At 44.4% G+C, this 24,833-nt stretch overlaps 1 protein-coding gene across 1 annotated transcript in view; it reads right to left on the reverse strand.

Moving 5' to 3' along the window:
- Positions 1-18,724: 18,724 nt before the first annotated feature.
- ctnna2 (catenin (cadherin-associated protein), alpha 2) overlaps positions 18,725-24,833 on the reverse strand; it is a 1,561,189-nt gene continuing 1,555,080 nt past the window's right edge. Inside the window, exon 18 of the mRNA XM_068028796.1 lies at positions 18,725-19,903. Within this exon, the coding sequence (XP_067884897.1) occupies positions 19,616-19,903 (288 nt within the window). The 3' untranslated portion in view covers positions 18,725-19,615. The remainder of the gene's footprint in view (positions 19,904-24,833) is intronic.

Here is a 24,833-nt window from a genome sequence, read left to right on the forward strand (position 1 = left end):
TGCTCCAAAGTGAGTCCATCCGCAGCTCGAGAGCCGTCATGCGGTCTAACAAGAGCTGCAGTTGGACACACTTCCTGCACGTGAAGGAGTCAGGGACATCAGCCATGTCCCTGAGCTCCCACATTGAGCAAGAGGAGCATGACACGGGTCTGAGATCTCCTGCCATTTTTAATCTTAAGCTTAACTTAGTTAAATGAAAAAGGAACGAAAAGTTTTTACCAATCACAATAAAACCAGAGAAATCGAAAAAGCCTTACCTTATAAACACCCCACCGAGTCCTTTTTTTTTTTGGTTAGAGGAGGAGGGCGGGTGGGAGACACGACAAGTGTGGTGTCTCGGGTTCAGAAACCGCCCAAATATATAGTGTTTTACTTACCCAGCAGCCCCCTGGCCTCCGCCGAAAAACAAAAGGAAATTAAATTTACTTTCAAACCGACCTTCCCAGCTGCTCACTCGCTCACACTCTGCTCCCGAAAAAGCTGCTGCAATGAAAGGAAAGTTATTTTAAACCGCCCAAATATATAGTGTTTTACTTACCCAGCAGCCCCCTGGCCTCCGCCGAAAAACAAAAGGAAATTAAATTTACTTTCAAACCGACCTTCCCAGCTGCTCACTCGCTCACACTCTGCTCCCGAAAAAGCTGCTGCAATGAAAGGAAAGTTATTTTAAACCGCTCAAATATATAGTGTTTTACTTACCCAGCAGCCCCCTGGCCTCCGCCGAAAAACAAAAGGAAATTAAATTTACTTTCAAACCGACCTTCCCAGCTGCTCACTCGCTCACACTCTGCTCCCGAAAAAGCTGCTGCAATGAAAGACAAAGTGTTATTGCAGAGAGGGTGTTAATGGACAGTTACTCTCTGTGACTCTGTCCTATCAATACCTTTACTTTTGTTATCTCTTGCCCCACCCCCACTTTATTTGCTTAAAACCTATTACATTTCTAACCTTTGCCAGTTCTGATGAAGGGTCACTGACCTGAAACGTTAACCCTGCTTCTCTCTCCACAGATGCTGCCAGACCTGCTGAGTATTTCCAGCATTTCTTGTTTTTATTTCGGATTTCCAGCATCTGCAGTATTTTGCTTTTATTACATAGGAATAAGAGCCCATTGAGCCAGCTCCGCCATTGAATGAAATCATAGGTAACTCTACATACTCGCCTTTGCCTTATATTCCTTAATACCTTTGGATAAAAAATATCCATCAATCTCAGATTTATAATTAACCATTGATCTAGCATCAATTGCCATTTGCTGAAAAGAGTTTCAAACATCTATCACCCTTTATAGAGTCATAGAGAGATACAGCATTGAAACAGGCCCCTTGGCCCACTGAGTCTGTGTTGACCAACCACCACCCATTTATACTAATCCTGCATTTAATCCCATATTCCCTACCACATCCCCACCTTTCCTCAATTCTTCTACCACCTACCTACACTAGGGGCAATTTACAATGGCCAATTTACCCATCAACCTGCAAGTCTTGAGCTGGAGTCAAAGACCTGGCTCTAATTTTTAGACAATGCCCCCTAATCCTAGTATTCCCAAACAGTGGAAATAGTTTCTCTTATCTGTTCTCCTGAATATCCTGAGAGCTTTGATCCCCTTATCCTATTAAATTCCAAGGAATACAACCCTAATTTGTTTAATCTTGCCTTATAAATATGTTGCGGCAGTGTTGCCATCATCAGGCTGCGGCATTTCAATTTAAAGTCAGTCCCCTCTTGCCTGTGGCAGAAGTTTCTGCTGACTTGGAAGTAGGTGAGCATGAAATGGGTGGGAAAGTAACATCCTCAGGCTGGTAAGTGAGCCCCCGCCTTAACCCAACTCCTCCCACGCACCATTCTTGCTGGGTGAGAGGGTATTAAAATCAAGGCCGTACTTTTGAGAAACAATGGACAATAATTGAAATCAGGATGCTAGCCTGGACTGATTGAAGCCAATTATAGGGTTCTTCCTGCTGAAAGGTGACATATGACCTGTTTTTGAAGTACTTTACCCATCTGGCCCTCAATGCTTTACTATATCCATGTAGAATTTTTTATTCTCATAAATCATGAAAATTGTTGGATTTTTTTAAAATTCATTTCTGGGATGTGGGCATCACTGGCTAGGACAGCATTTATTGCCCATCCCAATTGCCCTTGAGAAGGTGGTGGTCTTCTTGAACTGCTGTAGTCCTTGGGGTGTAGGTACACCCACAGTGCTGTTAGGAAGGGAGTTCCAGGATTTGTCTATATGATTAAACGGTACAATATGTCATCACTGCAGATAGGTTATAATAATGAGAAATTGCTTAAAAATTCTAAAGCTCCTGTAAAGTATAGATAGCTGCAGCTATTGATCTTCAGTCATACGTTATAAATGTAGTCTAGCTGAGGCTTTTGAACTGAAGGAATGCTTACCCTTAACTTTTCTCAGCAATAAAATCCAGTTTTTCAGGAGTTCCTCTAAATCATGGTTACCTTCTAAAGAAGTAAGCATTTAGCTTATTGTGCTACATGTTTTAATAACCCAGCTACGTGCCCAGAAAGGGATCTGAGGGCAATAGAAAGAAAGGCTTGTCTTTGTATGACATCCGATCATGTTGCTCAGTAATATTGCAAAGCACTTCCCATACAAATTATGTTTGGTGTGCAGAGACTGTTGTTTCATAGGCAAATACAGTAACTATTTCACACACAACAATAACATAATTAGATCCATATGGGGGTTGGGGAAGGAATAAAATGATCTTGCTAAAAGGGAAGGAGTGGGTTGGTATTGATGGGCCTTTATTATTTCCAAGCTTTCTATGGGGTCCCATGGGGTCCAAGGGGTACTAGCTAGATGGATAAAGAACTGGCTGGGCAACAGGAGACAGAGAGTAGCAGTGGAAGGGAGTTTCTCAAAATGGAGACGTGTGACCAGTGGTGTTCCACAGGGATCCGTGCTGGGACCACTGTTGTTTGTGATATACATTAATGATTTGGAAGTAAGTATAGGTGGACTGATCAGCAAGTTTGCAGACGACACTAAGAATGGTGGAGTAGCAGATAGTGAAGGGGACTGTCAGAGAATACAGCAGAATATAGATAGCTTGGAGAGTTGGGCAGAGAAATGGCAGATGGAGTTCAATCCGGGCAAATGCGAGGTGATGCATTTTGGAAGATCCAATTCAAGAGTGAACTATACAATAAATGGAAAGGTCCTGGTGAAAATTGATGTACAGAGAGATTTGGGTGTTCAGGTCCATTGTTCCCTGAAGGTGGCAACGCAGGTTAATAGAGTGGTCAAGAAGGCATACGGCATGCTTTCCTTCATCGGACGGGGTATTGAGTACAAGAGTTGGCAGGTCATGTTACAGTTGTATAGGACTTTGGTTCGGCCACATTTGGAATACTGTGTGCAGTTCTGGTCGCCACATTACCAAAAGGATGTGGATGCTTTGGAGAGGGTGCAGAGGAGGTTCACCAGGATGTTGCCTGGTATGGAGGGCCCTAGCTATGAAGAGAGGTTGAGTAGATTAGGATTATTTTCATTAGAAAGACGGAGGTTGAGGGGGGACCTGATTGAGGTGTACAAAATCATGAGAGGGATAGACAGGGTGGATAGCAAGAGGCTTTTTCCCAGAGTGGGGGATTCAATTACTAGAGGACACGAGTTCAAAGTGAAAGGGGGGATATGCGTGGAAGGTTCTTTACGCAGAGGGTGGTGGGTGCCTGGAACGCGTTGCCAGCGGAGGTGGTAGATGCGGGCACGATGGCGTCTTTTAAGATGTATCTAGACAGATACATGAATGGGCAGGAAGAAAAGAGATACAGACCCTTAAAAAATAGGCGACATGTTTCGATAGAGGATCTGGATTGGCGCAGGCTTGGAGGGCCGAAGGGCCTGTTCCTGTGCTGTAATTTTCTTTGTTCTTTGTTCTTTGTTCTAATATAATGCTGCTCGAGAGAGAGATGGGCTCAATAAAAAGTATTTTTGTTTCAGGACATCTACTTCAAGAGAGGACATTTTCTTTGAAAACACTGACGGAAATGCACAAAAGGTAACTATGTACATAACAGAATGAAATGACTTTGAAAAATATTTACATATGCATTCAGAATTCAGACACCAACTTAGAAAGATTTTACTGGCTTTATTTCCAAGTATTCCTTTAAAGGACCTAGCACCCTGGGTAAGAGCAAATAAATATTTTCTGTTCATGTGACATCAATGCTGTGTCATTTATAATATTTGAAATTATAAATAGTCGTTTGGTAGTACAGAACTTGAGTATTGCTGAAAATAGAGACATGTTGTCAAAGCATTGGTATTCTTGTGGATTGTCCTGATGAGTGCAAGACGAAAAGCTTCGACAACATGTCTCTATTTTTATCAATATTTGAAATTATAATAAAATTGTTCATTGATAGTCTGGGGTCTGGATCATGGTTCTGATTTTCAGTTGTCGAGATGGCTGTCCTTTTAAGACTACTGATCAAATAGTCTCTATAGGTAAGTAGTTTCAGATAATGGTGAATTGTAAAACACATCCAACAGACAGAAAATAATATAAGAATTTCCAATATTCAGTATACATATACATTGATCCGATATCAGTCTTTGTCCCCATTTCTTACATGACCTGGAGTTCTACCAAACACGTCTAAGCTTTTTAGATGCCCACTTTAGTTTGTTTCTACAAAAGCACCAATGAAACTCAGTGTAGGCTTGAGGACAGCACATCATCTTTTGATTAGGCACATTACAGCCTTCCAGACTCTGCATTAAATTTAATAATTTCAGGTCATAACCTCGGCCCCCATTATGTTTCCTTTTTCTTTGCTGGTTTTGGTTTCTCTCTTTGCTTTCGGACGACCTCTATTCTTGATTCTGTCATTCACACTGCCTGTAGCCACATCTTTTGGTTCTTTATGTGTCCTATTACCACTCCTTTTGGCCATGCACCATCAACCCTTTTGTCATTTAATTCCTCCTGCCTTCCACTCTATCACACACCTTCCCTTCTGCACTTTTCTGTTGTGTTATTGCTTTTATGTAGCAATAAGGAACCAAAATAAAGTTGAGTGGTCACAAACTGTGGATTCTCTATTTGTATGGTACCACATTTACAAGAGAACTCTGCTTAGACACGCGACTAGGTATCTTGCTCAACTCCAACTAGTTGATCACATGCTGACTGACATCACTTCCTGTGTAGAGTATTTACATTGTTGAAACGATATCACAACATCCCTCTTTTCTAAAACGGAAATACACAAAAGATAACTATGTACATAACAGAATGAAATGGCTTTGAAAAATATTTACATGCGTTGACTCTAATGCTGTTTAATTAAGTGTCTCTGAACCGTACGGGTGGTCCACTGACTCGGCCTGATCTTGTCATAGTGTAGCTTGGTGGAGAACTAGACTTTTCGGCTTTCTCGCCTTGACTTTTGTGTGTGTCCTGACAGTCATCCCGTGCTCGATTGTTATACTGGTCATCTCTTGCTATGTTCTGCTGATCTGAGTGTGACCATGTTTTCGATGCAATAGGATTGTCAGGTAAAGTGTAGTTGACTAGCCCTCTTAGCTGACTGCAATTCCTTCTTAGCACTGCTCTGTTGGGCGTGATTACTTCATAAGATCTTGATTCATCGCAAACTTTGGACACTTCTGGAGAGAGACACACTTTTTCTTATGGATTAATTAACCTGATTTTCTGCCCTATCTGTAAAGGTGGTAATTCCACACCTGCATGCTAATCGTGCATTGTCTTCATCTTATCTTGCTTTGCTGGGAGCCTTTCTTGTATTGAAGAGGATTTCACGCAATGGTGACTTGTAAGGGTTGTCTTAACCTGTCTTCCAAATATGATGTCAGCAGGGGATGGTAGCTCTGTGTCAATTGGTGATGCCCTCTGCTGTAATGTGGCTGCATGTAGATCTTGCTTCATCTCACGGTATTTTTTAATCAATGATTTGACTGTAAGCATCATTCTCGCTGCTAGGCCATTCGACCGAGGATAATGCGGTCAAGAAGTGATATAGTTTATACCCCATCTCCTGCACATGTCTTGGATTGAGTTGGCAATGTATTGTGGATCATTGTCCAATACGGTGAGGTGAGAGTGACTGGCCTTTGCATCAAGGCAGCATTTGGCCGAGTATGGCATCAAGGAGCCCTAGCAAAATTGGAGTCATACCTCGCACAAAGGAAGATGTCTGTGGGTGTTGGAGGCAAATCATTTAAGCCCCGGGACATCACTGCAGGAGTTCCCCAGGGTAGTGTCCTAGGCCCAACCATCTTCAGCTGCTTCATCAATGACCTCCCTCCATCGTAAGGTCAGAAGTGGGGGTGTTTACTGATGATTACACAATGTTCAGCACCATTCGCAACTCCTCAGATACTGAAGCAGCCCGTGTCCAGATGCAGCAAGACCAGGACAACAGCCAGGCCTGGGCTGATAAGTGGCAAGTAACATTCATAGAATCATAGAAAGTTTGAGGCACAGTAAGAGGCAACTTGGCCCATCGTGTCTGTGTTGGCTGAAAAACCATTCACCTATTCTAATCCCACCTTCCAGCATTTGGTCTGTAGCCCTGCAGATTATGGCACTTGAGGTGCATATCCAGACTCCTCTTGGATGAGTTGAGGGTCTCTACCTCAACTACCCTTTCAGGCAGTTAGTTCCAGACCATCACCACCCTCTGGGTGAAAATGTTTTTCCTCATTGCTCCTCTAATTTTTCAACCAATCACTTCAAATCTGTGTCCCTCGTCACTGACCTCTCTAAGGTGAATAGACCCTTCACCTCCACTCTATCCAGGCTCCTCACAATTTCGTACATTTCAATTAGATCTACCCTCAGCCTTCTCTGTTCCAAGGAGAACAACCCCAGCCTATCCAATCTTACCTCAGAGCTGCAATTTTCCAGTCCCGGAAACATCCTCGTAAATCTCCTCTGTACCTTCTCTGGTACAATTACATCCTTTCTGTAATGAGGTGACCAGAACTGCACACAGTACTCCAGTTGTGGCCTAAACAATGAATTATACAGTTCCAGCATAATCTCCCTGCTCTTGTATTCTGTACCTCGGCTAATAAAGGAAAGGATTCCATGTGCCTTCTTAACAACCTTATCAACCTGTCTTGCTACCTTCAGGGATCTGTGGACATTCACTCCAAGGTCCCTTACTTCCTCTACACTTTCAGTATTTTCCCATTAATTGTGCATTCCTTTGCCTTGCTTGACCTCCCCAAAAGCAACACCTCACATTTCTCCAAGTTGAATTCCATTTGCCACTTTTCTGCCCATCTAACCAGACCATCAATATCTTTCTGCCGCCTCCAGCTTTCCTCCTCGCTATCTACCACACAGCCAATCTTTATGTTGTCTGCAAACTTCTTGATCATGCCCCTTACATTTATGTCCAAATCGTTAGTATACACCACAAAAAGCAGGGGACCCAGTACTGAACCCTGCGGAACGCCATTGGAAACAGCCCTACAGCTAAAACAGCCGTCAACGATTACCCTTTGTTTCCTGCCACTGAGCCAATTTTGTATCCACCTTGCTGCATTTCCCTGGATCCTGTGGGATTTTATTTTTTTAACCAGTCTGCCATTTGGGAACTTGCCAAAAGCCTTGCTAAAATCTATGTAGACCACATCAACTTCACTACCCTTATCTATCTTCCTTGTTACTTCTTCAAAATATTCGATCAAGTTGGTCAAACACGATCTTCTCTAACAAATCCATGCGGACTATCCTTGATTAATGTGTGCCTTTCTGAGTGACAGTTTATCCTGTCTCTCAAAATAGATTCCAATAATTTGCCCACTACTGAGGTTAGACTGACTGGCCTGTAATTATTTGGTCTATCCTTCGCTCCCTTTTTAAACAGAGGTACAACGTTAGTAATTCTCCAATCCTCCGGCACCACACTTGTATCCAGTGAGGACATGGCAAATGATGGTCAGACCCTCTGCTATTTCCTCTCTTGCTTCTTTTAACAGCCTAGGATACATTTAAGCCGGCCCTGGTTATTTATCAACTTTCAAGGATGCTTATCCCATTAATAGTTCCTCTCTCCCTATGTTTATCGCTGGCAATACTTCACACTCTTCCTCCTTAACTACAATATCTGCATTGTTCTCCTCTTTTGTGAAGACAGACACAAACTATTCATTAAGAACCATACCAATATCTTTCGCTCCTACACATAGGTTACCTTTTTGGGCTTTTATGGGCCCTACTCTCCTTAGTTATCCTCTTACTCTTAATGTATTGATAAAACATCTTGGGTTCACCTTGAATTTGCTTGCCAATATTCTTTCATGCCCTCTCTTTGCTTTCCTAACTTCCTTTTTGATTTTATCCCTCCACTTTCTATACTCCTCTCGGCTTTCAGTAGTATTGAGTTCTCTGTGTCAGGCATAAGCTTTCCTTTTCTGCCTTATCTTACCCTGTAGGCTCCTTGACATCCATGCTGCTCTAGATTTGGCTGCCTCACCCTTTTTCTTTGTGGGAACATGCTTACCCTGAACCCCTTGAATCTCCCCTTTGAATGCCTCCCACTGTTCTAGTTCACGTAGAATCGAAGACTGCTCAGAGAAATTTGAAATGTAAGGAGCAATGAAATTGAAAAGACTGAGACATCTTTGCAAGTCTTGTTTGTCTTGTGGGTTTTGCATGGACTGGATATCCTCTATCTTGCTCGGATCTAGTCTTATGCCTCCAATTAAGGATGTCTTCCTGCTGCAGCTGCAATTACCCGTGCAGTGGGCGGCCTTGTCATTACATGTGAAGCACGGTAGGAAAAGCCATGCGGTCTGCTTCCTGGCTCTGGGATGTTGGGGGTGGGGGCCGGTCGGCAGAGGCCCTCGTACAAAGGCATTTAGGTGCCTGAACGAGGGACCCGGCATTGTGAAGGGGGAGCCTGCTGACAGCCACACCCCTGCCCTTGCTGCCGAAACACCCTCCCCCCGCAGACCTCTCCCGCCCTGACATGCCTGAGGCCTGGCTCCAGCAACGCTCTTCGGCCTCCAGGACGGTCTTCTCCAACAGCCGGGAGCTCTCCAAAGCAGCACTTCTGGTGACGGGGCCCACCGCTATCCAATTATGTGCCTGATTGGCACTAAATTTGGCGGCCTTCCAGTAAAGAGGCAACGCAGGATCTCGGCGATGGTATCCCCTGACATCGAAACCCCAGCTGTCAGCATAAAATTCCTCCCATTAACTCTGGGCACGATTTTACTGGGGATTTCGGACTCTAACGTCGGGACCAGATGGGGGTCCCGAGCCCATCCCAATTAAGGATGGCAGGTGGGTTCCAATGCTGCCAGCCCAATAACAGGGCCAGCAGCTCTAAAACTTTAGCAGCCCGACAGTGGGTAACGCTGAGGCAGGTGGGAGAATGCCTTCCACATGAAGGTGCCCTCGGAGGGGTGAAAATTATTAACATTTTTACAGGGGTCAAGCAGGCAGGCTTTGGCGATCATAGGGGACAACCCTCCTGATGGGTCTTTGGGCTGCAAGGGCATCTGTTGCCCCCAAGGCTGGCACAGGGAAGCCTCTGCTATGAAACTGGTGGCCTATCCATGTAACGGGGTGGGAGTGGCCACTCTGCCACCAGCAGAAGCCCTGCAAAATGACCCTTAATGGTGTCCTTAAATGTTTATATTGGCTGCCCGCCTCCGTTCGGTGGACAGCCGCTCCACATCCAATCCCGCCGCTGGCAAACTTCCGTGGCTGTGGGATGGCATTGGGGTCCATCCCGACTTGGCTCCCTAGCATTTTACCAGCCCCCTGCCTCGAGTCACATCAACCCCCACCCAACCCTTTTCGTTGTGCAGCTTTTCCAGGAGCACAGGCATTGCGAGCGAGGAGTGAACAGCTGGGAAGTCAATTTCATCGGGAGTTTCGGTGGAGCAGGGACTGCTGGGTAAGTAGAAACCTATATATTTGGGCTGTTTCTGAACCCGAGACACTACTCTTGTAGTGTCTCCCACCCGCCCTCCTCCTCTTACCAAAAAAAAGGACTCGGTTGTGTGTAGGTAAGGTAAGGCTTTTTCTATTTCTCTTCTTGTTTTATCGTGTGATTGGTTAAAAACGTGGGAATTTAGAATAGTGGGAATGGAGGTGAAGGCAGTTGAATGTTCCTCCTGCAGAATGTGGGAGGTAAGGGTCGCCAAGGGTGTCCCTGCTGACTGCATCTGCGGGAAGTGCACCCAGCTCCAGCTCCTCGAGGACCGCGTTAGGGAACTGGAGCTGGAGCTGGAGGAACTTAGGATCATTCGGGAGGCGGAGGGGATTATTGAGAGGAGTTATCGGGAGGCAGTCACACCTCAGGTAAAAGAAGAAGGTAGATGGGTTACTGTCAGGGGAAGGAGAGGGAACCAGCAGGCAGTGCAGGGATCCCCTGTGGCCGTTTCCCTCAACAACAGGTATACCGTTTTGGATACTGTTGGGGGAGACGACTTACCAGGGGTAGGAAATGAGATACAGGTCTCTGGCGCAGAGTCTGTCCCTGTTGCTCAGAAGGGAAGGGGTAAGAGGAGCAGAGCATTAGTCATTGGGGACTCCATAGTTAGGGGAACAGATAGGAGGTTTTGTGGGAACGAGAGAGACTCACGGTTGGTGTGTTGCCTCCCAGGTGCCAGGGTACGTGATGTCTCGGATCGTGTTTTTGGGATCCTCAAGGGGGAGGGGGAGCAGCCCCAAGTCGTGGTACACATAGGCACCAACGACATAGGTAGGAAGACAGATGGGGATTTAAGGCAGAAATTCAGGGAGCTAGGGTGGAAGCTTAGAGCGAGAACAAACAGAGTTGTTATCTCTGGGTTGTTGCCCGTGCCACGTGCTAGCGAAGTGAGGAATAGGGAGAGAGAGGAGTTGAACACGTGGCTGCAGGGATGGTGTAGGAGGGAGGGTTTTGGTTTCCTGGATAATTGGGGCTCTTTCTGGGGTAGGTGGGACCTCTACAAACAGGATGGTCTTCACCTGAACCAGAGGGGTACCAATATCCTGGGGGGGAGATTTGCTAGTGCTCTTCAGTGGGGTTTAAACTAATTCAGCAGGGGGATGGGAACCTAAATTGTAGTTCCAGTGTGCAGGATGTTGAGAGTAGTGAGGGCAGAGATAAGGTTATAAGGACACAAGAGGGCACTGGCAAGCAAGAGCTTGGTTTAAAATGTGTCTACTTCAACGCCAGGAGCATCCGGAATAAGGTGGGTGAGCTTGCAGCATGGGTTGGTACCTGGGATCTCGATGTTGTGGCCATTTCAGAGACATGGGTAGAGCAGGGACAGGAATGGATGTTGCGGGTTCCGGGATTTAGCTGTTTCACTAAGAACAGAGAAGAGGGTAAAAGAGGGGGGGGGTGTGGCATTGTTAATCAAGGAAAGTATTACAGCTGCAGAAAGGACGTTTGAGGACTCGTCTACTGAGGTAGTCTGGGCCGAGGTTAGAAACAGGAGAGGAGAGGTCACCCTGTTGGGAGTTTTCTATAGACCTCCAAATAGTTCCAGAGATGTAGAGGAAAGGATAGCAAAGATGATTCTTGACAGGAGCGAGAGTAACAGGGGAGTGGTTATGGGGGACTTTAACTTTCCAAATATTGACTGGAAATACTATAGTTCGAGTACTTTAGATGGGTCTGTTTTTGTCCAGTGTGTGCAGGAGGGTTTTCTGACACAGTATGTAGACAGGCCAACCAGGGGCGATGCCACATTGGATTTGGTACTGGGTAATGAACCCGGCCAGGTGTTAGATTTAGAAGTTGGTGAGCACTTTGGTGATAGTGATCACAATTCGGTTAGGTTTACCTTAGCGATGGGCAGGGACAGGCATATACAGCAGGGCAAGAATTATAGCTGGGGGAAAGGAAATTATGATGCGATTAGGCAAGATTTAGGATGCGTAGGATGGGGAAGGAAACTGCAGGGGATGGGCACAATCGAAATGTGGAGCTTATTCAAGGAGCAGCTACTGCGTGTCCTTGATAAGTATGTACCTGTCAGGCAGGGAGGAAGTTGTCGAGCGAGGGAGCCGTGGTTTACTAAAGAAGTTGAAGAGCTTGTCAAGAGGAAGAAGAAGGCTTATGTTAGGGTGAGACGTGAAGGCTCAGTTAGGGCGCTTGAGAGTTACAAGCTAGCCAGGAAGGATCTAAAGGGAGAGATAAGAAGAGCAAGGAGAGGACACGAGAAGTCATTGGCGGATAGGATCAAAGAAAACCCTAAGGCTTTCTATAGGTATATCAGGAATAAAAGAATGACTAGAGATAGGTTAGGGCCAATCAAGGATAGTAGTGGGAAGTTGTGTGTGGAATCGGAGGAGATAGGGGAAGTGTTAAATGAATATTTTTCGTCAGTATTTACAGTAGAGAAAGAAAATGTTGTCGAGGAGAATACTGAGATACAGACTACTAGGCTAGATGGGATTGAGGTTCACAAGGAGGAGGTGTTAGCAATTTTGGAAAGTGTGAAAATAGATAAGTCCCCTGGGCCAGATGGGATTTATCCTAGGATTCTCTGGGAAGCCAGGGAGCAGATTGAAGAGCCTTTGTCCTTGATTTTTATGTCGTCATTGTCGACAGGAATAGTGCCGGAAGACTGGAGGATAGCAAATGTTGTCCCCTTGTTCAAGAAGGGGAGTAGAGACAGCCCTGGTAATTATAGACCTGTGTGCCTTACTTCGGTTGTGGGTAAAATGTTGGAAAAGGTTATAAGAGACAGGATTTATAATCATCTTGAAAAGAATAAGTTCATTAGAGATAGTCAGCACGGTTTTGTGAAGGGTAGGTCGTGCCTCACAAGCCTTATTGCGTTTTTTGACAAGGTGACTAAACAGGTGGATGAGGGTAAAGCCGTGGATGTGGTCTATATGGATTTCAGTAAGGCGTTTGATAAAGTTCCCCACGGTAGGCTATTGCAGAAAATACAGAAGTATGGGATTGAAGGTGAATTAGTGCTTTGGATCAGAAATTGGCTAGCTGAAAGAAGACAGAGGGTGGTGGTTGATGGTAAATGTTCATCCTGGAGTATAGTTTCTAGTGGTGTACCGCAAGGATCTGTTTTGGGGCCACTGCTGTTTGTCATTTTTATAAATGACCTGGAAGAGGGTGTAGAAGGGTGGGTTAGTAAATTTGCGGATGACACGAAGGTCGGTGGAGTTGTGGATAGTGCCGAAGGATGTTGTAGGTTACAGAGGGACATAGATAGGCTGCAGAGCTGGGCTGAGAGATGGCAAATGGAGTTTAATGCGGAAAAGTATGAGGTGATTCACTTCGGAAGGAGTAACAGGATTGCAGAATACTGGGCTAATGGGAAGATTCTTGGTAGTGTAGATGAGCAGAGAGATCTTGGTGTCCAGGTACATAAATCCCTGAAAGTTGCCACCCAGGTTAATAGAGCTGTTAAGAAGGCATATGGTGTGTTAGCTTTTATTAGTAGGGGGATCGAGTTTAGGAGCCACGAGGTCATGCTGCAGCTGTACAAAACTCTGGTGCGGCCGCACCTGGAGTATTGCGTGCAGTTCTGGTCACCGCATTATAGGAAGGATGTGGAAGCTTTGGAAAAGGTGCAGAGGAGATTTACTAGGATGTTGCCTGGTATGGAGGGAAGGTCTTACGAGGAAAGGCTGAGGGACTTGAGGTTGTTTTCGTTAGAGAGAAGGAGGAGAAGAGGTGACTTAATAGAGACATATAAGATAATCAGAGGGCTGGACAGGGTGGATAGTGAGAGCCTTTTTCCTCGGATGGTGATGTCAAACACGAGGGGACATAGCTCTAAGTTGAGGGGTGATAGATATTGGACAGATGTCAGAGGTAGTTTCTTTACATAGAGAGTAGTAGGGGCGTGGAACGCCCTGCCTGCAACAGTAGTAGACTCGCCAACTTTAAGGGCATTTAAGTGGTCATTGGATAGACATATGATAGACAGAGCTGGCGGGCAGCCATAAAGACAGGGCTAAATTGTGGCGAGTCGAAGAGACTTAGTAGTTGGCAGGAAAAAAGACAGAGGCGCAAGGGGAGAGCCAACTGTGCAACAGCCCCAACAAACAAATTTCTCTGCAGCACCTGTGGAAGAGCCTGTCACTCCAGAATTGGCCTTTATAGCCACTCCAGGCGCTGCTTCACAAACCACTGACCACCTCCAGGCGCGTATCCATTGTCTCTCGAGATAAGGAGGCCCAAAAGAAAGAAGTAGAAGAAAGAAGAATGGATGACAATGGAATAGTGTAGGTCAGATGGTTTCACAGGTCGGCGCAACATCGAGGGCTGAAGGGCCTGTACTGCGCTGTAATGTTCTATGTTCTGTGTTCTAACCCCCCCACCCCACCCCACCACCGCGGGGCCAGTAAAATTCCTGCCTCTGCTTCTCGCTCCACAGCCGCTGCCAGACCTGCTGAGTATTTCCAACATTTTCTATTTTATTTTAGCTTGCTGTTGAACTGGCTAGTGTACCTAGTGAAGAATATATTAATAATTATGCCTGAGCCAAACACCACAAATGATACCATTGCGAGGCTAAGCATTGAAAATTACAATAGGCACCTAGGGGTTATTAATTAACAGCGTTAATTATTACAGTAATTTAAGCCTCTTCATTACAGTATAGCAAAGTCACATTTAATCACAGGTTACTGTGCAGATTAGCAAGATTATCTTTTCCCAGATGTCAATCAACTGGAAGGAGAACTTGTGAATGACCCTGACAGTTGAATTCAAAGTATATTTGATAATAATTAGACTATTTGGTCAGTTTACATGGTTTAATACTTCTTAGCAACAAACTACTGTCAGATGGGCAGAATTCTGGCTTCTTGTACTATTAAAACCTTCTTGATTTGTTCCACTTCCTGTTTATTCACCAAACTGACCCCATCACTTAGATCCGAGGCCGGTCAGTTTGGTTAATTTCATCACACTTGTGGTTCCAGCCTTACTGAAAGCATCTGTTCCTGGTCTGATGATGGATTCATGCATGAAAAGTTAATCTGTCTGTGCTCTCCACACATGCTTCCTCAACCTGCTCAGTGTTTCTAGCATTTTCTGATTTTGTTTCACATTTCCAGTTTCTCTCTGCAGCATTTTCTGCGTTATGGTCTGCTGTGTGAGCCCCCTTTGTCTCAGCTTTCCCGAGGTTCTGCCGTCCCGGAATTCCAATACTAGCTGATTAATTTTCTGAGGACACAGTGGTCTGGTTCTGGGAACCACTTTCCTGAAGAATTTAGGTCGGCAATTACAGGGTAGTGGTTGTTTGTAAATCCTGCTCATTGGATGGGGTGGGGTGTAGGGCATGAATTTTAGGTCATCCAGGCCAGAAACATCAGATGGTGCAGAACTACCTCTTCTTCAGCAGACTGTGGTTAGCTACCTGTGGAATTATGTTTGAGTTTGAGTTTATAACCTTCACTTTTTCTGTCATTTCTTAGTAGTCTGCCCCTCAGCCTTGGCATAGACAGACAAAACATTGAGATATCTTTATGGCTCTCGAAACATTTCCAGATTTTTGTTCGCCTACTGCAACTGTAACATTTTAAGACTTGTTTTCACTTTGGCGTAGAGGGAATTCTGCTTTAATTTATATTATGATGTTGCTGTGACATTAGATTCAGTTCACACAGGGTTAACTCCTAGACACTCAAGTATCCGGGACATTGATTAGAAATATTGGATTTAGTAACTTGTCAACATTGTTGCATACTATTGCCTAGCAAATCAGCTTTGAGACAATGGGGAGTTACCAAGTTACACAGCTGTTTTCACCCTTGATGCTGGAATGGTTTTCATTTACTGTGCCAAGCAGCAGACTTAACGAGACAGACAATGAGATAACTTTGATTTTGCAACTCAGTGAGCGAATCCGAGGCATGTCATGCAAAAGAAACTGGCTTGCTGGTTTGCAACAGGCTTCATCTGACTAGATTGATTTTCAATCCACTTTAGGAGAATGTACGTGTGAGATTACAATATCCAATACACACAAGAGGATGTATTATTATGATTGCTGGGTTAGGCTATTGGTTCATGAAATATTGGGGAATAAAGGTGCTTTCCAGATTGCAGGGGAAGCAGTATCTGCATACAGGAGTGACCAGTGGCTCTGAAGTAAAAGAATAACTACCACAGATCTGTAACACTGATCTGACACTCCTCTTTAATTGTCTTCAGTCTTTTATATTTCACTTGAATTCAGTTTCTGCTCCTGGCGTGAGTGAACTCTCAAGGCAGTAAATGAGGCCTTGCCAGCGTCACCCAGATTCCGTGAACTAATTTTTAAAAAACCTATTTACATCGGCTGCACCGGATTCCTAACCCTGCTGGGATAGTCAGGAACTTCCTGGCTATTTAAACTTTCTGTTGCTGTGCACCCATCATACTCCCTGCCGTGTGACATCATCTGACCACTGCTGCAGATAGCACCGGCCACTTTTAAAATTCATTCTTGGGATGTGGGCGTTGCTGGCAAGGCCGCAGTTATTGCCCATCCCTAATTGCCTTTGAGAAGGTGATGATGAGCTACCTACAACTGAGTCGCTTGCTACACCATTTCAGAGGGCAGTTAAGACTCAACCACATTGCTATGGGGTCTGGAGTCACATATAGGCCAGGCTGGGTAAGGACATCCGATTTTCTCCCTGAAGGTCATCAATAAACCAGATGGGTTTCTATGACAATAGTTTCATGATCATTATTAATGAGACCAGCATTTTAGTCCAGATTCATTAATTAATTTAATTTAAACTTCCCCGGCTGCCATGGTGGGATATAAACTCATGTCTCCAGATCATTAGTCCAGGCATCTGGATTACTAGTTTAATAACATTGCCATTATGCTATCGCACCCCCTCTCCATGGTCAGGGGGGGCTGAACGGTCAGGAATCTGCAGGCTTGGGAATCACAAGTATCCATCCAGGGAGTCTCCGAACTTGTGAAGGCTCTGAAATTGAGGAAATTGAAAGCATGTGGCTTGAACTTGTGGGAAGTTGGATAGATAAGGATATTGGGGAACAGAAGAACAGAAGAAATAGGAGCAGGAAGAGGCCATGTCAGGAATGGGCAATCCGGAAGAGTTGGAGACTGAAGAGTAAGGGCTCAGTAGAGAAATGGGGAATGATGGTTGAAAGTGAGACATGGAGACTCCTCAGGGTGGGGAGGAGAAGATGGAGACTGCGAAATGGAGGTTTGGGGGAGGGAGACTGGGGAGTAAGGGGCAGAGGAGAGAGATGGGGAATTAGAGGATAGAAAGTCATGGGAGAAGTGGACTAGTGGTCGGGCGATTGAGGCTCAAGCAAGCTTGGGGACCAGTATTTCCCAGATCCAGGAGCAGGAGCAGCAGCATGGTGAGTGTGAGTGGCACTGAGAGAGGAACAGCCTGTAAAGGGCCAAGTGGGAGTGACACTGAAAGAGGAGCAACTAGTTAAAGGGGGATGTGTAACCTGGGCATCCTCCTACCGGTAAATAGTAAAAGATTATTTCCATTGATAGGCAAATGAGGAACTAGGGAACAGAAACCAAGGATTTTGACTCAACGAAACAAAGGAGGAAGGTTTTTGAATGGAGGGCTATCAGACCGTGGGATACTTCATTAGCTATGATGATTGAGGTAGACTAAAACTTCATTTCAAAAGCAAAGGTATATATATTTGAAAAGTAGGAATTTAAAAAGATCTTTGGGGTGGGAGGAAATGGGGTTACATGAGAGAATACTGACACAGGGGGGTGGATGGCCTCCTCCTGTGCTGTAATTTCTATAACTCTATGAAAAGTTTCCTTTATCGAGTCCGGGGCCAGTGACTGGCTCAGAAATGCTGCTACTGAGCTGGGTTTAGGACAATGAGCCCCGTGAGCAAGCACTGAGCACATTGCCCGATGTGCAATCTCTTGGTTTGGTTCAAGTTGGTCTGTGCCAGCTTGTTTGTATTTGTGAAGTGCAAGTACAGATCAGCTTTGACTGAGGCTCCCAGCTCAGCGTTGTCATCTTCATACAGAACTGGAGTCCAAACCAGAGTCCAAGGAGACAGGGAGAGAGATTGGGCCTGTTAAAAGTGGCATCGACTAGAGAGCCCCTTGTACAGTATAGGTGGATTCTGGCTACAGTTTCAGGGTGAATATCAGCGGGTTATAGCATTAGGACTAGTTACAGGTCATAAATATATTATGCTATCACACCTATTGCTACCTGTTAGATATAGACTATCAGTGAGTTTTACCACTTTATTGTCAGTTATCAGTGCAATTATATTGAATTATCATTAGTTACTGGCGGAATGAAAGTGCCTTCCACCTCTAGTTTTCCTGTTGCAAACCGCTTCCTCACCTTTGGTTTCCCCACCCTCGGATTCCCCTCTTCCCCTGCTCTAAGGTGGCTTCCTGGTTCTTGGAACTTTTCGCACCTCAGCTGCTGGTGCAAAACCACGACCAAAGATATCTGTCTATGCAGGACCCAACTTTTATAAAGTAAATGCATTTGTAGAAGTCATGTGATCAATGTCATGCGATAGGGCATCACATGATCAGATGGCATGTGACCAGAATGCAACATGATCAAATCTTCAGAGTTGGCAATCCCTACATCTGCACCTATTTGCTGATTGGCTCACCAGAAAAATTGGGTGTTCACAATGCACTTCCATTAGAGACTAGACAATCGGGCAAAATTATTCCAATAAAGAAGAAACATGAATAAATCTATTGCCATCAACAGAAAGAAAACACAGCAAGCTCGGTGGATGGGGATGGGCAAAGAGTTTATTTGAGTTATTGGGAGGATACAAAGACAGATTAGTCATCTACGGTTTAGGCAAATCAAAATTCTACATCATCCACTGTTATGTTCCACTCTAACACATTACTCACTATCTACCGGCTAGCACAGCACTGTCAGAGAGTGGCATGGGGCCGTTCAGGAACATTAAGGAGTCACATCACAAGCACCTTGTCCCAGTGAAACAATTCCCATAATGTGCTGACCGCAGCAAGACAGTCTATATATTCTACTGGTTTGCTTGTTGAACTGGTTTCCAGAACCATTAAAAGTTAAAGTACGATTAGTTGCCACTTCTGTTGTCAGTAACATTTATTACCAAGCTTCAGGGCCGTGAAATTATCACCATTGCCCACAGAATAAATAAGGTTTGAGTTTTCCCTTGAAAGCACAATCCTAATACCCTAATACCATTAGTTATTAGTATGAATACAAAATAAAAGGCCATTGAAATTACACATTGTGCTTCATACTACACCAAACAGAAGGAACACATCTGCTTTATGCTTTTAATGTCCAGTATTGTATTATTTGTAACATATAAGCATTGATATTAAAGCCCTATAAGCTTAACACATAGAAGATTGATCAAGTTAGCAAGCTGTTTAGCCATTTTATCTTCATCACATTTTATTTCCTTATTTAACAATAGCAATGCTGGATTTTATTCATCTTTTAAATCTATAATTTAAATCCAATTCCCATTTCAACATCAAATTCCCATTTCAACATCTGTCCCAATTCATTTCGGAGTCAGTCAATGATTTCTTTTTGCATCTTAGGAGCATCGAAACAGCTTATTTTAATAAAATTTAATACAGCGTCATTGATCATCTCAAAGGGCTACTGACAAGGTTTGCACAGCTCTAGAAGGAGTCCATTGCCTTGAACTCGCTTAGGGCCTGTACTGGGGAAATGTGCTTTTTCTGGGATCCCCTCCTCACTCTTGTCTGGTACTCTTCGGGCTTCTCCCTCTTCACCAGCGGTTTCTTTTCGGGGGCTTTCATCTTCCAGGATACCACGGGAGAGTTCACAGCGGCCGTGCCGTACACCTTCTGGTATTTGGTGGAAGCCACGTAGGAGGCCTTCACGGTTAGAACCACCGCATTCATCAGATTCTTGGCAGCCTGGATGAGTGAGGTCGCACTATCCAACTATGTGAAAGATAAAAGGCAGAGAGAAAGCAGACAAGAGGATTCTGTCAGTCTTTTAAAATATCATTCTTAGATCAACTTTCAATTTATGATTTAGCACTTTCTGATAACTAGGGTTTTAATTACTGAAAATATACCTTAGTGGAAGAAAAAGACTTGCATTTATATAGCACCTTTCACAAACTCAGGATATCCCAAAATGCTTTATAACCAATAAAGTATCTTTGAAGTATAGTCACTCATCCCTAAAGCTAACCTGCTTACTTTATATCTGAGAGTGATGGTCATTAGACAATTAGCGAGCATAGTATCACTAGAACGACAGCAGCTCCTAGGCATTTCTCCTGAGCAGTTTGGTGAGCAGCACAACTCACCATAAAATATGAGAATGTATTGCCTCCACATCCTCAGTAAGGCAAAGACAAAAGCCAGATCCCATTGAAGAGTGGCTCCGCCGATTGAAGGTGAACAATTTCAGCAGCGACTCCTTGCTTATGCTCAACCCATTTATGATAGGCACCAAACCCTGCCTGAGGTCAACTGAAGCTGCTACTGCTTTAGTCATGCTCCCACAATCATCCAGACACAGTGGGCAAGATTTTCGAGCTCCACTGAGGTCGGGAACAGAGGCGGATGGGGCCTGAAAATACTGGCGCCGGTCGGCATGCTGGTGTCCTGACATCATTCCCAGTGCTGGCCATTTTGGGAGAGGTGTGTTTGAGGCCAGGCAAGGCCAGCTGCCCCCACGAGGTGGGCAGCCAATCAGGCTTGTTAAGAGTCTTGCTAACAATGGTTGAAGGAGACCGACTGGGATTCTCGAGTCGGCGTCCAGTTTTCCAATGCAATGGCGTCAGTTCAACTATCTGGAGTTGAACACCCCGGTGCAGGCCGGGGTGCCATTGCTTCAGGCAGGCCTACAGGCCCTCCCTGTCTGCCTGGGTGTGGGTGCAGCCAAACGCTGACTGTAGAAGAATTCCCCCCTCCCCAACCCCCCGTCCAACATACACACAATGGTAGCCAGGCTGCTTTTTCTATTTTTTTATTTGCATTTGTAAAAAAAGTGGCTGAGAAGACACTTTGTTGAAGCACCCTCTCAGTTACTTACCCTTTACTGCAACTTTACTGCCCCATGATTGGCCTTCCAGCTGTCATAGCCCACCTGCCACCCTTAATTGGACAAGGAATCTGTCTCCATGCCAATTAAGGAAGTGTCTCGGTGAAAGTTCATACGAGTGACTGTTTCCCCCAAGGAGTCGGTTCGGGACCTGGAAAAAGTCCTGGATCCTGTTTCCATCTCCCAGCATGAAAATTCAGCCCCATAACTCTTAAACAGCTATATACAAAGTCATATGGGACCTATACTACCAACAGCTATCTTGGGTGAAGGAAAAGACATGTAAAAGAAAGAAAGACTTATATTTTTAGAGATCCTTTCACAACCTCAGGACTCCCCAAAGCCAAAGAAGTACTTGAGAAGTATAAATACTGTTGTGATGTAAAAAAATGCGGCAATTTGCGCACAGCAAACTACCACAAACAGCAATGTCATAATGACCAGCTAATCAGTTTAATGATGTTTTATGAAGGATAAATATGGCCTGGACACCTGGGAGGTCGCCCCTGCTCTTCCTCACAATAGTACCATGGGCTCTTTTACATCAATAATTTTTCTTGAAAATCCAACAGGAAGTAAAACAGGTTGTTGACCTGCTGCCGCTCCTTTCCTTCATGGCAGGAAAAAAAAGAATAAAAAAGCAGAGTATTTCTTAAACGGTGAACGACTGCACAATTCCGAGGTGCAGAGAGATCTAGATGTTCTAGTGCATGAGTCACAAAAAGTTAGTATGTAGGTACAGCAAGTCATAAAGAAGGCTAATGGCATGCTATCCTTTATTACAAGGGGAATTGAAAATAAAAGTCAGAATGTCATGCTTCAGTTATACAGGGCATTGGTGAGACCACAACTCGAATACTGTGTGCAGTTTTGATCTCCTTATTTAAGGAAGCATGTCAATGCATTGGAGGACGTTCAGAGGAGGTTTACGAGATTAATACCTGGAATGAGTGGGTTATCTTATGAGGTAAGGTTGGACAGACTGGGCTTGTTTTCGCTGGAGTTTAGAAAAGTGAGGGGAGACTTGATTGAAGTATATAAGATCCTGAACAATCTTGACAGGCGGATGTGGAAAAGATGTTTCCTCGTGTGGGTGAATCCAGAACGAGGGGGCACTGTTTTAAAATTAGGGGTCACCCTTTTTGGACAGAGACGAGGACATTTTTTTCTCTCAGAGGGTTGTGCGGCTTTGGAATTCTCCGCCTCAGAAGGTGGTGGAGGCAGGCTCATTGAATATTTTTAAGGTGGAGGTAGATAGATTCTTGTTAGGCAAGGGCATCAATGGCTATCAGGGGTAGATATGACTGTGGAATTCGAAACACAAACAGATCAGCAATGATCTTATTGAATGGCGGGGCAGGCTCAATGGGCCGAATGGCCTACTTCTGTTCCTAATTCATATGTTCATATGTTCGTATGGTATGGCAGGATCAGTTAAAATCGATCTCAGCCCACCCTGACTATTTGACTTTTCTTCTTCAGTTCGCATTCAGCTCTCAGGTTTGGGCCCTATTACATTCATTCACTCTTGGTTTAAACAAAATAATACCTTTCATGTAACGGTCAGGCACAATATCTGTTCCCCATTTTGCATTCCATATGCAAAAAATGAAATATATTCCAAATGCATGAAAAATAATTCAACCCAAGCTGTTTTCCTGGCACCAATTGGTACATTGTAAATAAATCACCACCTACCCCTACACTCCCACTCCGCCCCCACAGCTGCTATCCCAATGAGCTGGCTGGCCTGCTGGTTGTGAACAGATAAGACCATAAAAAAAATACCATCACTTATGAATGACTTCTACAACATTACTGAAAGAAACTAGACCTGGGCACACCTCCCTACTAAGATCAAATAACAAGCACACATGCACCCACTTATACACCATTAACTCATGCTCTTCAATGACCAAATGGCAACTTGCAAAGTTAATTGCTGAGCTGGTGACTCCTCACCATTCTGTTGGTGCACAAATTGGCTGACCAGTTTCCCTCATCACATCATTGCCAACACTTCAAAAGGACTTAATTTGGGGTATCCTGAAGTCGTGAAAGGTGCCGTAAGGTCTTTCCAACCTTAACACACAGGTCACTTACCATGGTTTTTGTAACCTCACCAATACACATATAAATACAAGTCTTTTCGTTTTTCAAACTTTGAGCCTTAATGAAAATGTTATGCTATCTGTAGAAAGTCAACAGGATTAGGTAATCACTGCAGCGTTGCATGTAGTGCAAGCAATTGGAGAACCATCTTGTGGCCAGGGACAAGGCTTCCTGTAGCAAGCAGCTATAGCCAACAGCCAACCTTTTCACTTACTCTTTACATTAGGAAAGCACTAGGATAAATTCTAGAAGACATGCACCCACTGTTAGCATTAATGTCAAATATAGTGATCACCTGTAAGGAAATAAATTGGTGTCACCTCATTTCAACTAGGATCCAAAGAGAGTTCACTTCTGATGGAGTTGAACAAGGTTAAAATGGACAGTTGATGTCATGCAGAGGACAATGATGGGCATGTTGTCTTGGGTTTGCATTGTGCACATGTCGATAGGACTGTCTGTTACTTGGCCTAATGTGTGGCCTATTTGACGCCAGTATTTGACTTCAGCCAGAATTTTCCAATCAGCTTTCCCCAATCCACACCCACATGTTGGGCAGATCCGATCATAAAATGTTATCTCCATCCACTTTTTCACCTGTTCTACTTACCACCGTAATTCTCGAGGACTAAACCAAGTGCCCACTCAGCATTTTGCCAAAAGTCAAGTCATATATCATTTCTGCTAATGGCACAGGAGATGCAGCAGGGTTGCTAGGTGCTAGGCAGAACAGAAATTAAAGAGCCTAGCATCCACATTGTTCTGAAGAAGGGTCACTGACCTGAAATGTTAACTCTGCTTCTCTCTCCACAGATGCTGCTTGACCTGCTGAGTGTTTTTCCTGTTTTTAATCCACATTGACAGCATCAGTTTACAGCTTAGTTCAGACCCATTTTGGAATTTTGTTTTTGCTATTGCCAAGTACTGTGCCAGGTGTGTTTGTGTAAGTTGTTGTGGGGCTATCATTCTCCACCCCCTCATCAATTTCACATAGGGCTCATCAGCAATGAAATGAACTGAAGACAATTCTCTGTTAAAGCTGAGACGTGCTACAAGTTTACCTAGGTGTGCAGACAAGTGGAAATATCCTGTGGGACTTAGGGAGCTAGTGCTCATCTGTGAGAGTAATCTGAGGCATGGAAGACAAAAGAAGCTAGAGTTTTTTTAAAACTAAGAAAAGAAAAAACATAAACAGCTTATTTTCAGCATCAATCATTTTATAGAGACTAACATATTCCTGCTGAGAGACTCAGGACCCTCACCTTCAGATAACTTGAATACAAATATGTCAAATAAATTTCATAAATAAAAGCAAAATACTGCGGATGCTGGAAATCTGAAATAAAAATAAGAAATGCTGGAACCACTCAGCAGGTCTGGCAGCATCTGTGGAAAGAGAAGCAGAGTTAACGTTTCGGGTCAGTGACCCTTCTTCGGAAGTCAAATAAATTTCAACCGCTTTCTGAAGTTCCTGCACATTTGTGTGAGGGCACTTTAGCTCAGTCAGGCATGCGATGATGTTACACCATGATGTCGTCACATACATGCTCCCATTCCACATACGTTTTGCACGTCATAATGTCCCTGATTGCTGACACCATAATGCAAGTACATTGTGGATGCAGAGCAGCTAACTTGTTGCAGCCACTCTGTGCATGTGCTTTCCCTCGGAGCATACTTTTCCCATGACACAACTTAATGGTA

This window comes from Heterodontus francisci, chromosome 1 (genome assembly GCF_036365525.1).
Source record: "Heterodontus francisci isolate sHetFra1 chromosome 1, sHetFra1.hap1, whole genome shotgun sequence".
In the NCBI taxonomy this organism is placed as follows: domain Eukaryota; kingdom Metazoa; phylum Chordata; class Chondrichthyes; order Heterodontiformes; family Heterodontidae; genus Heterodontus; species Heterodontus francisci.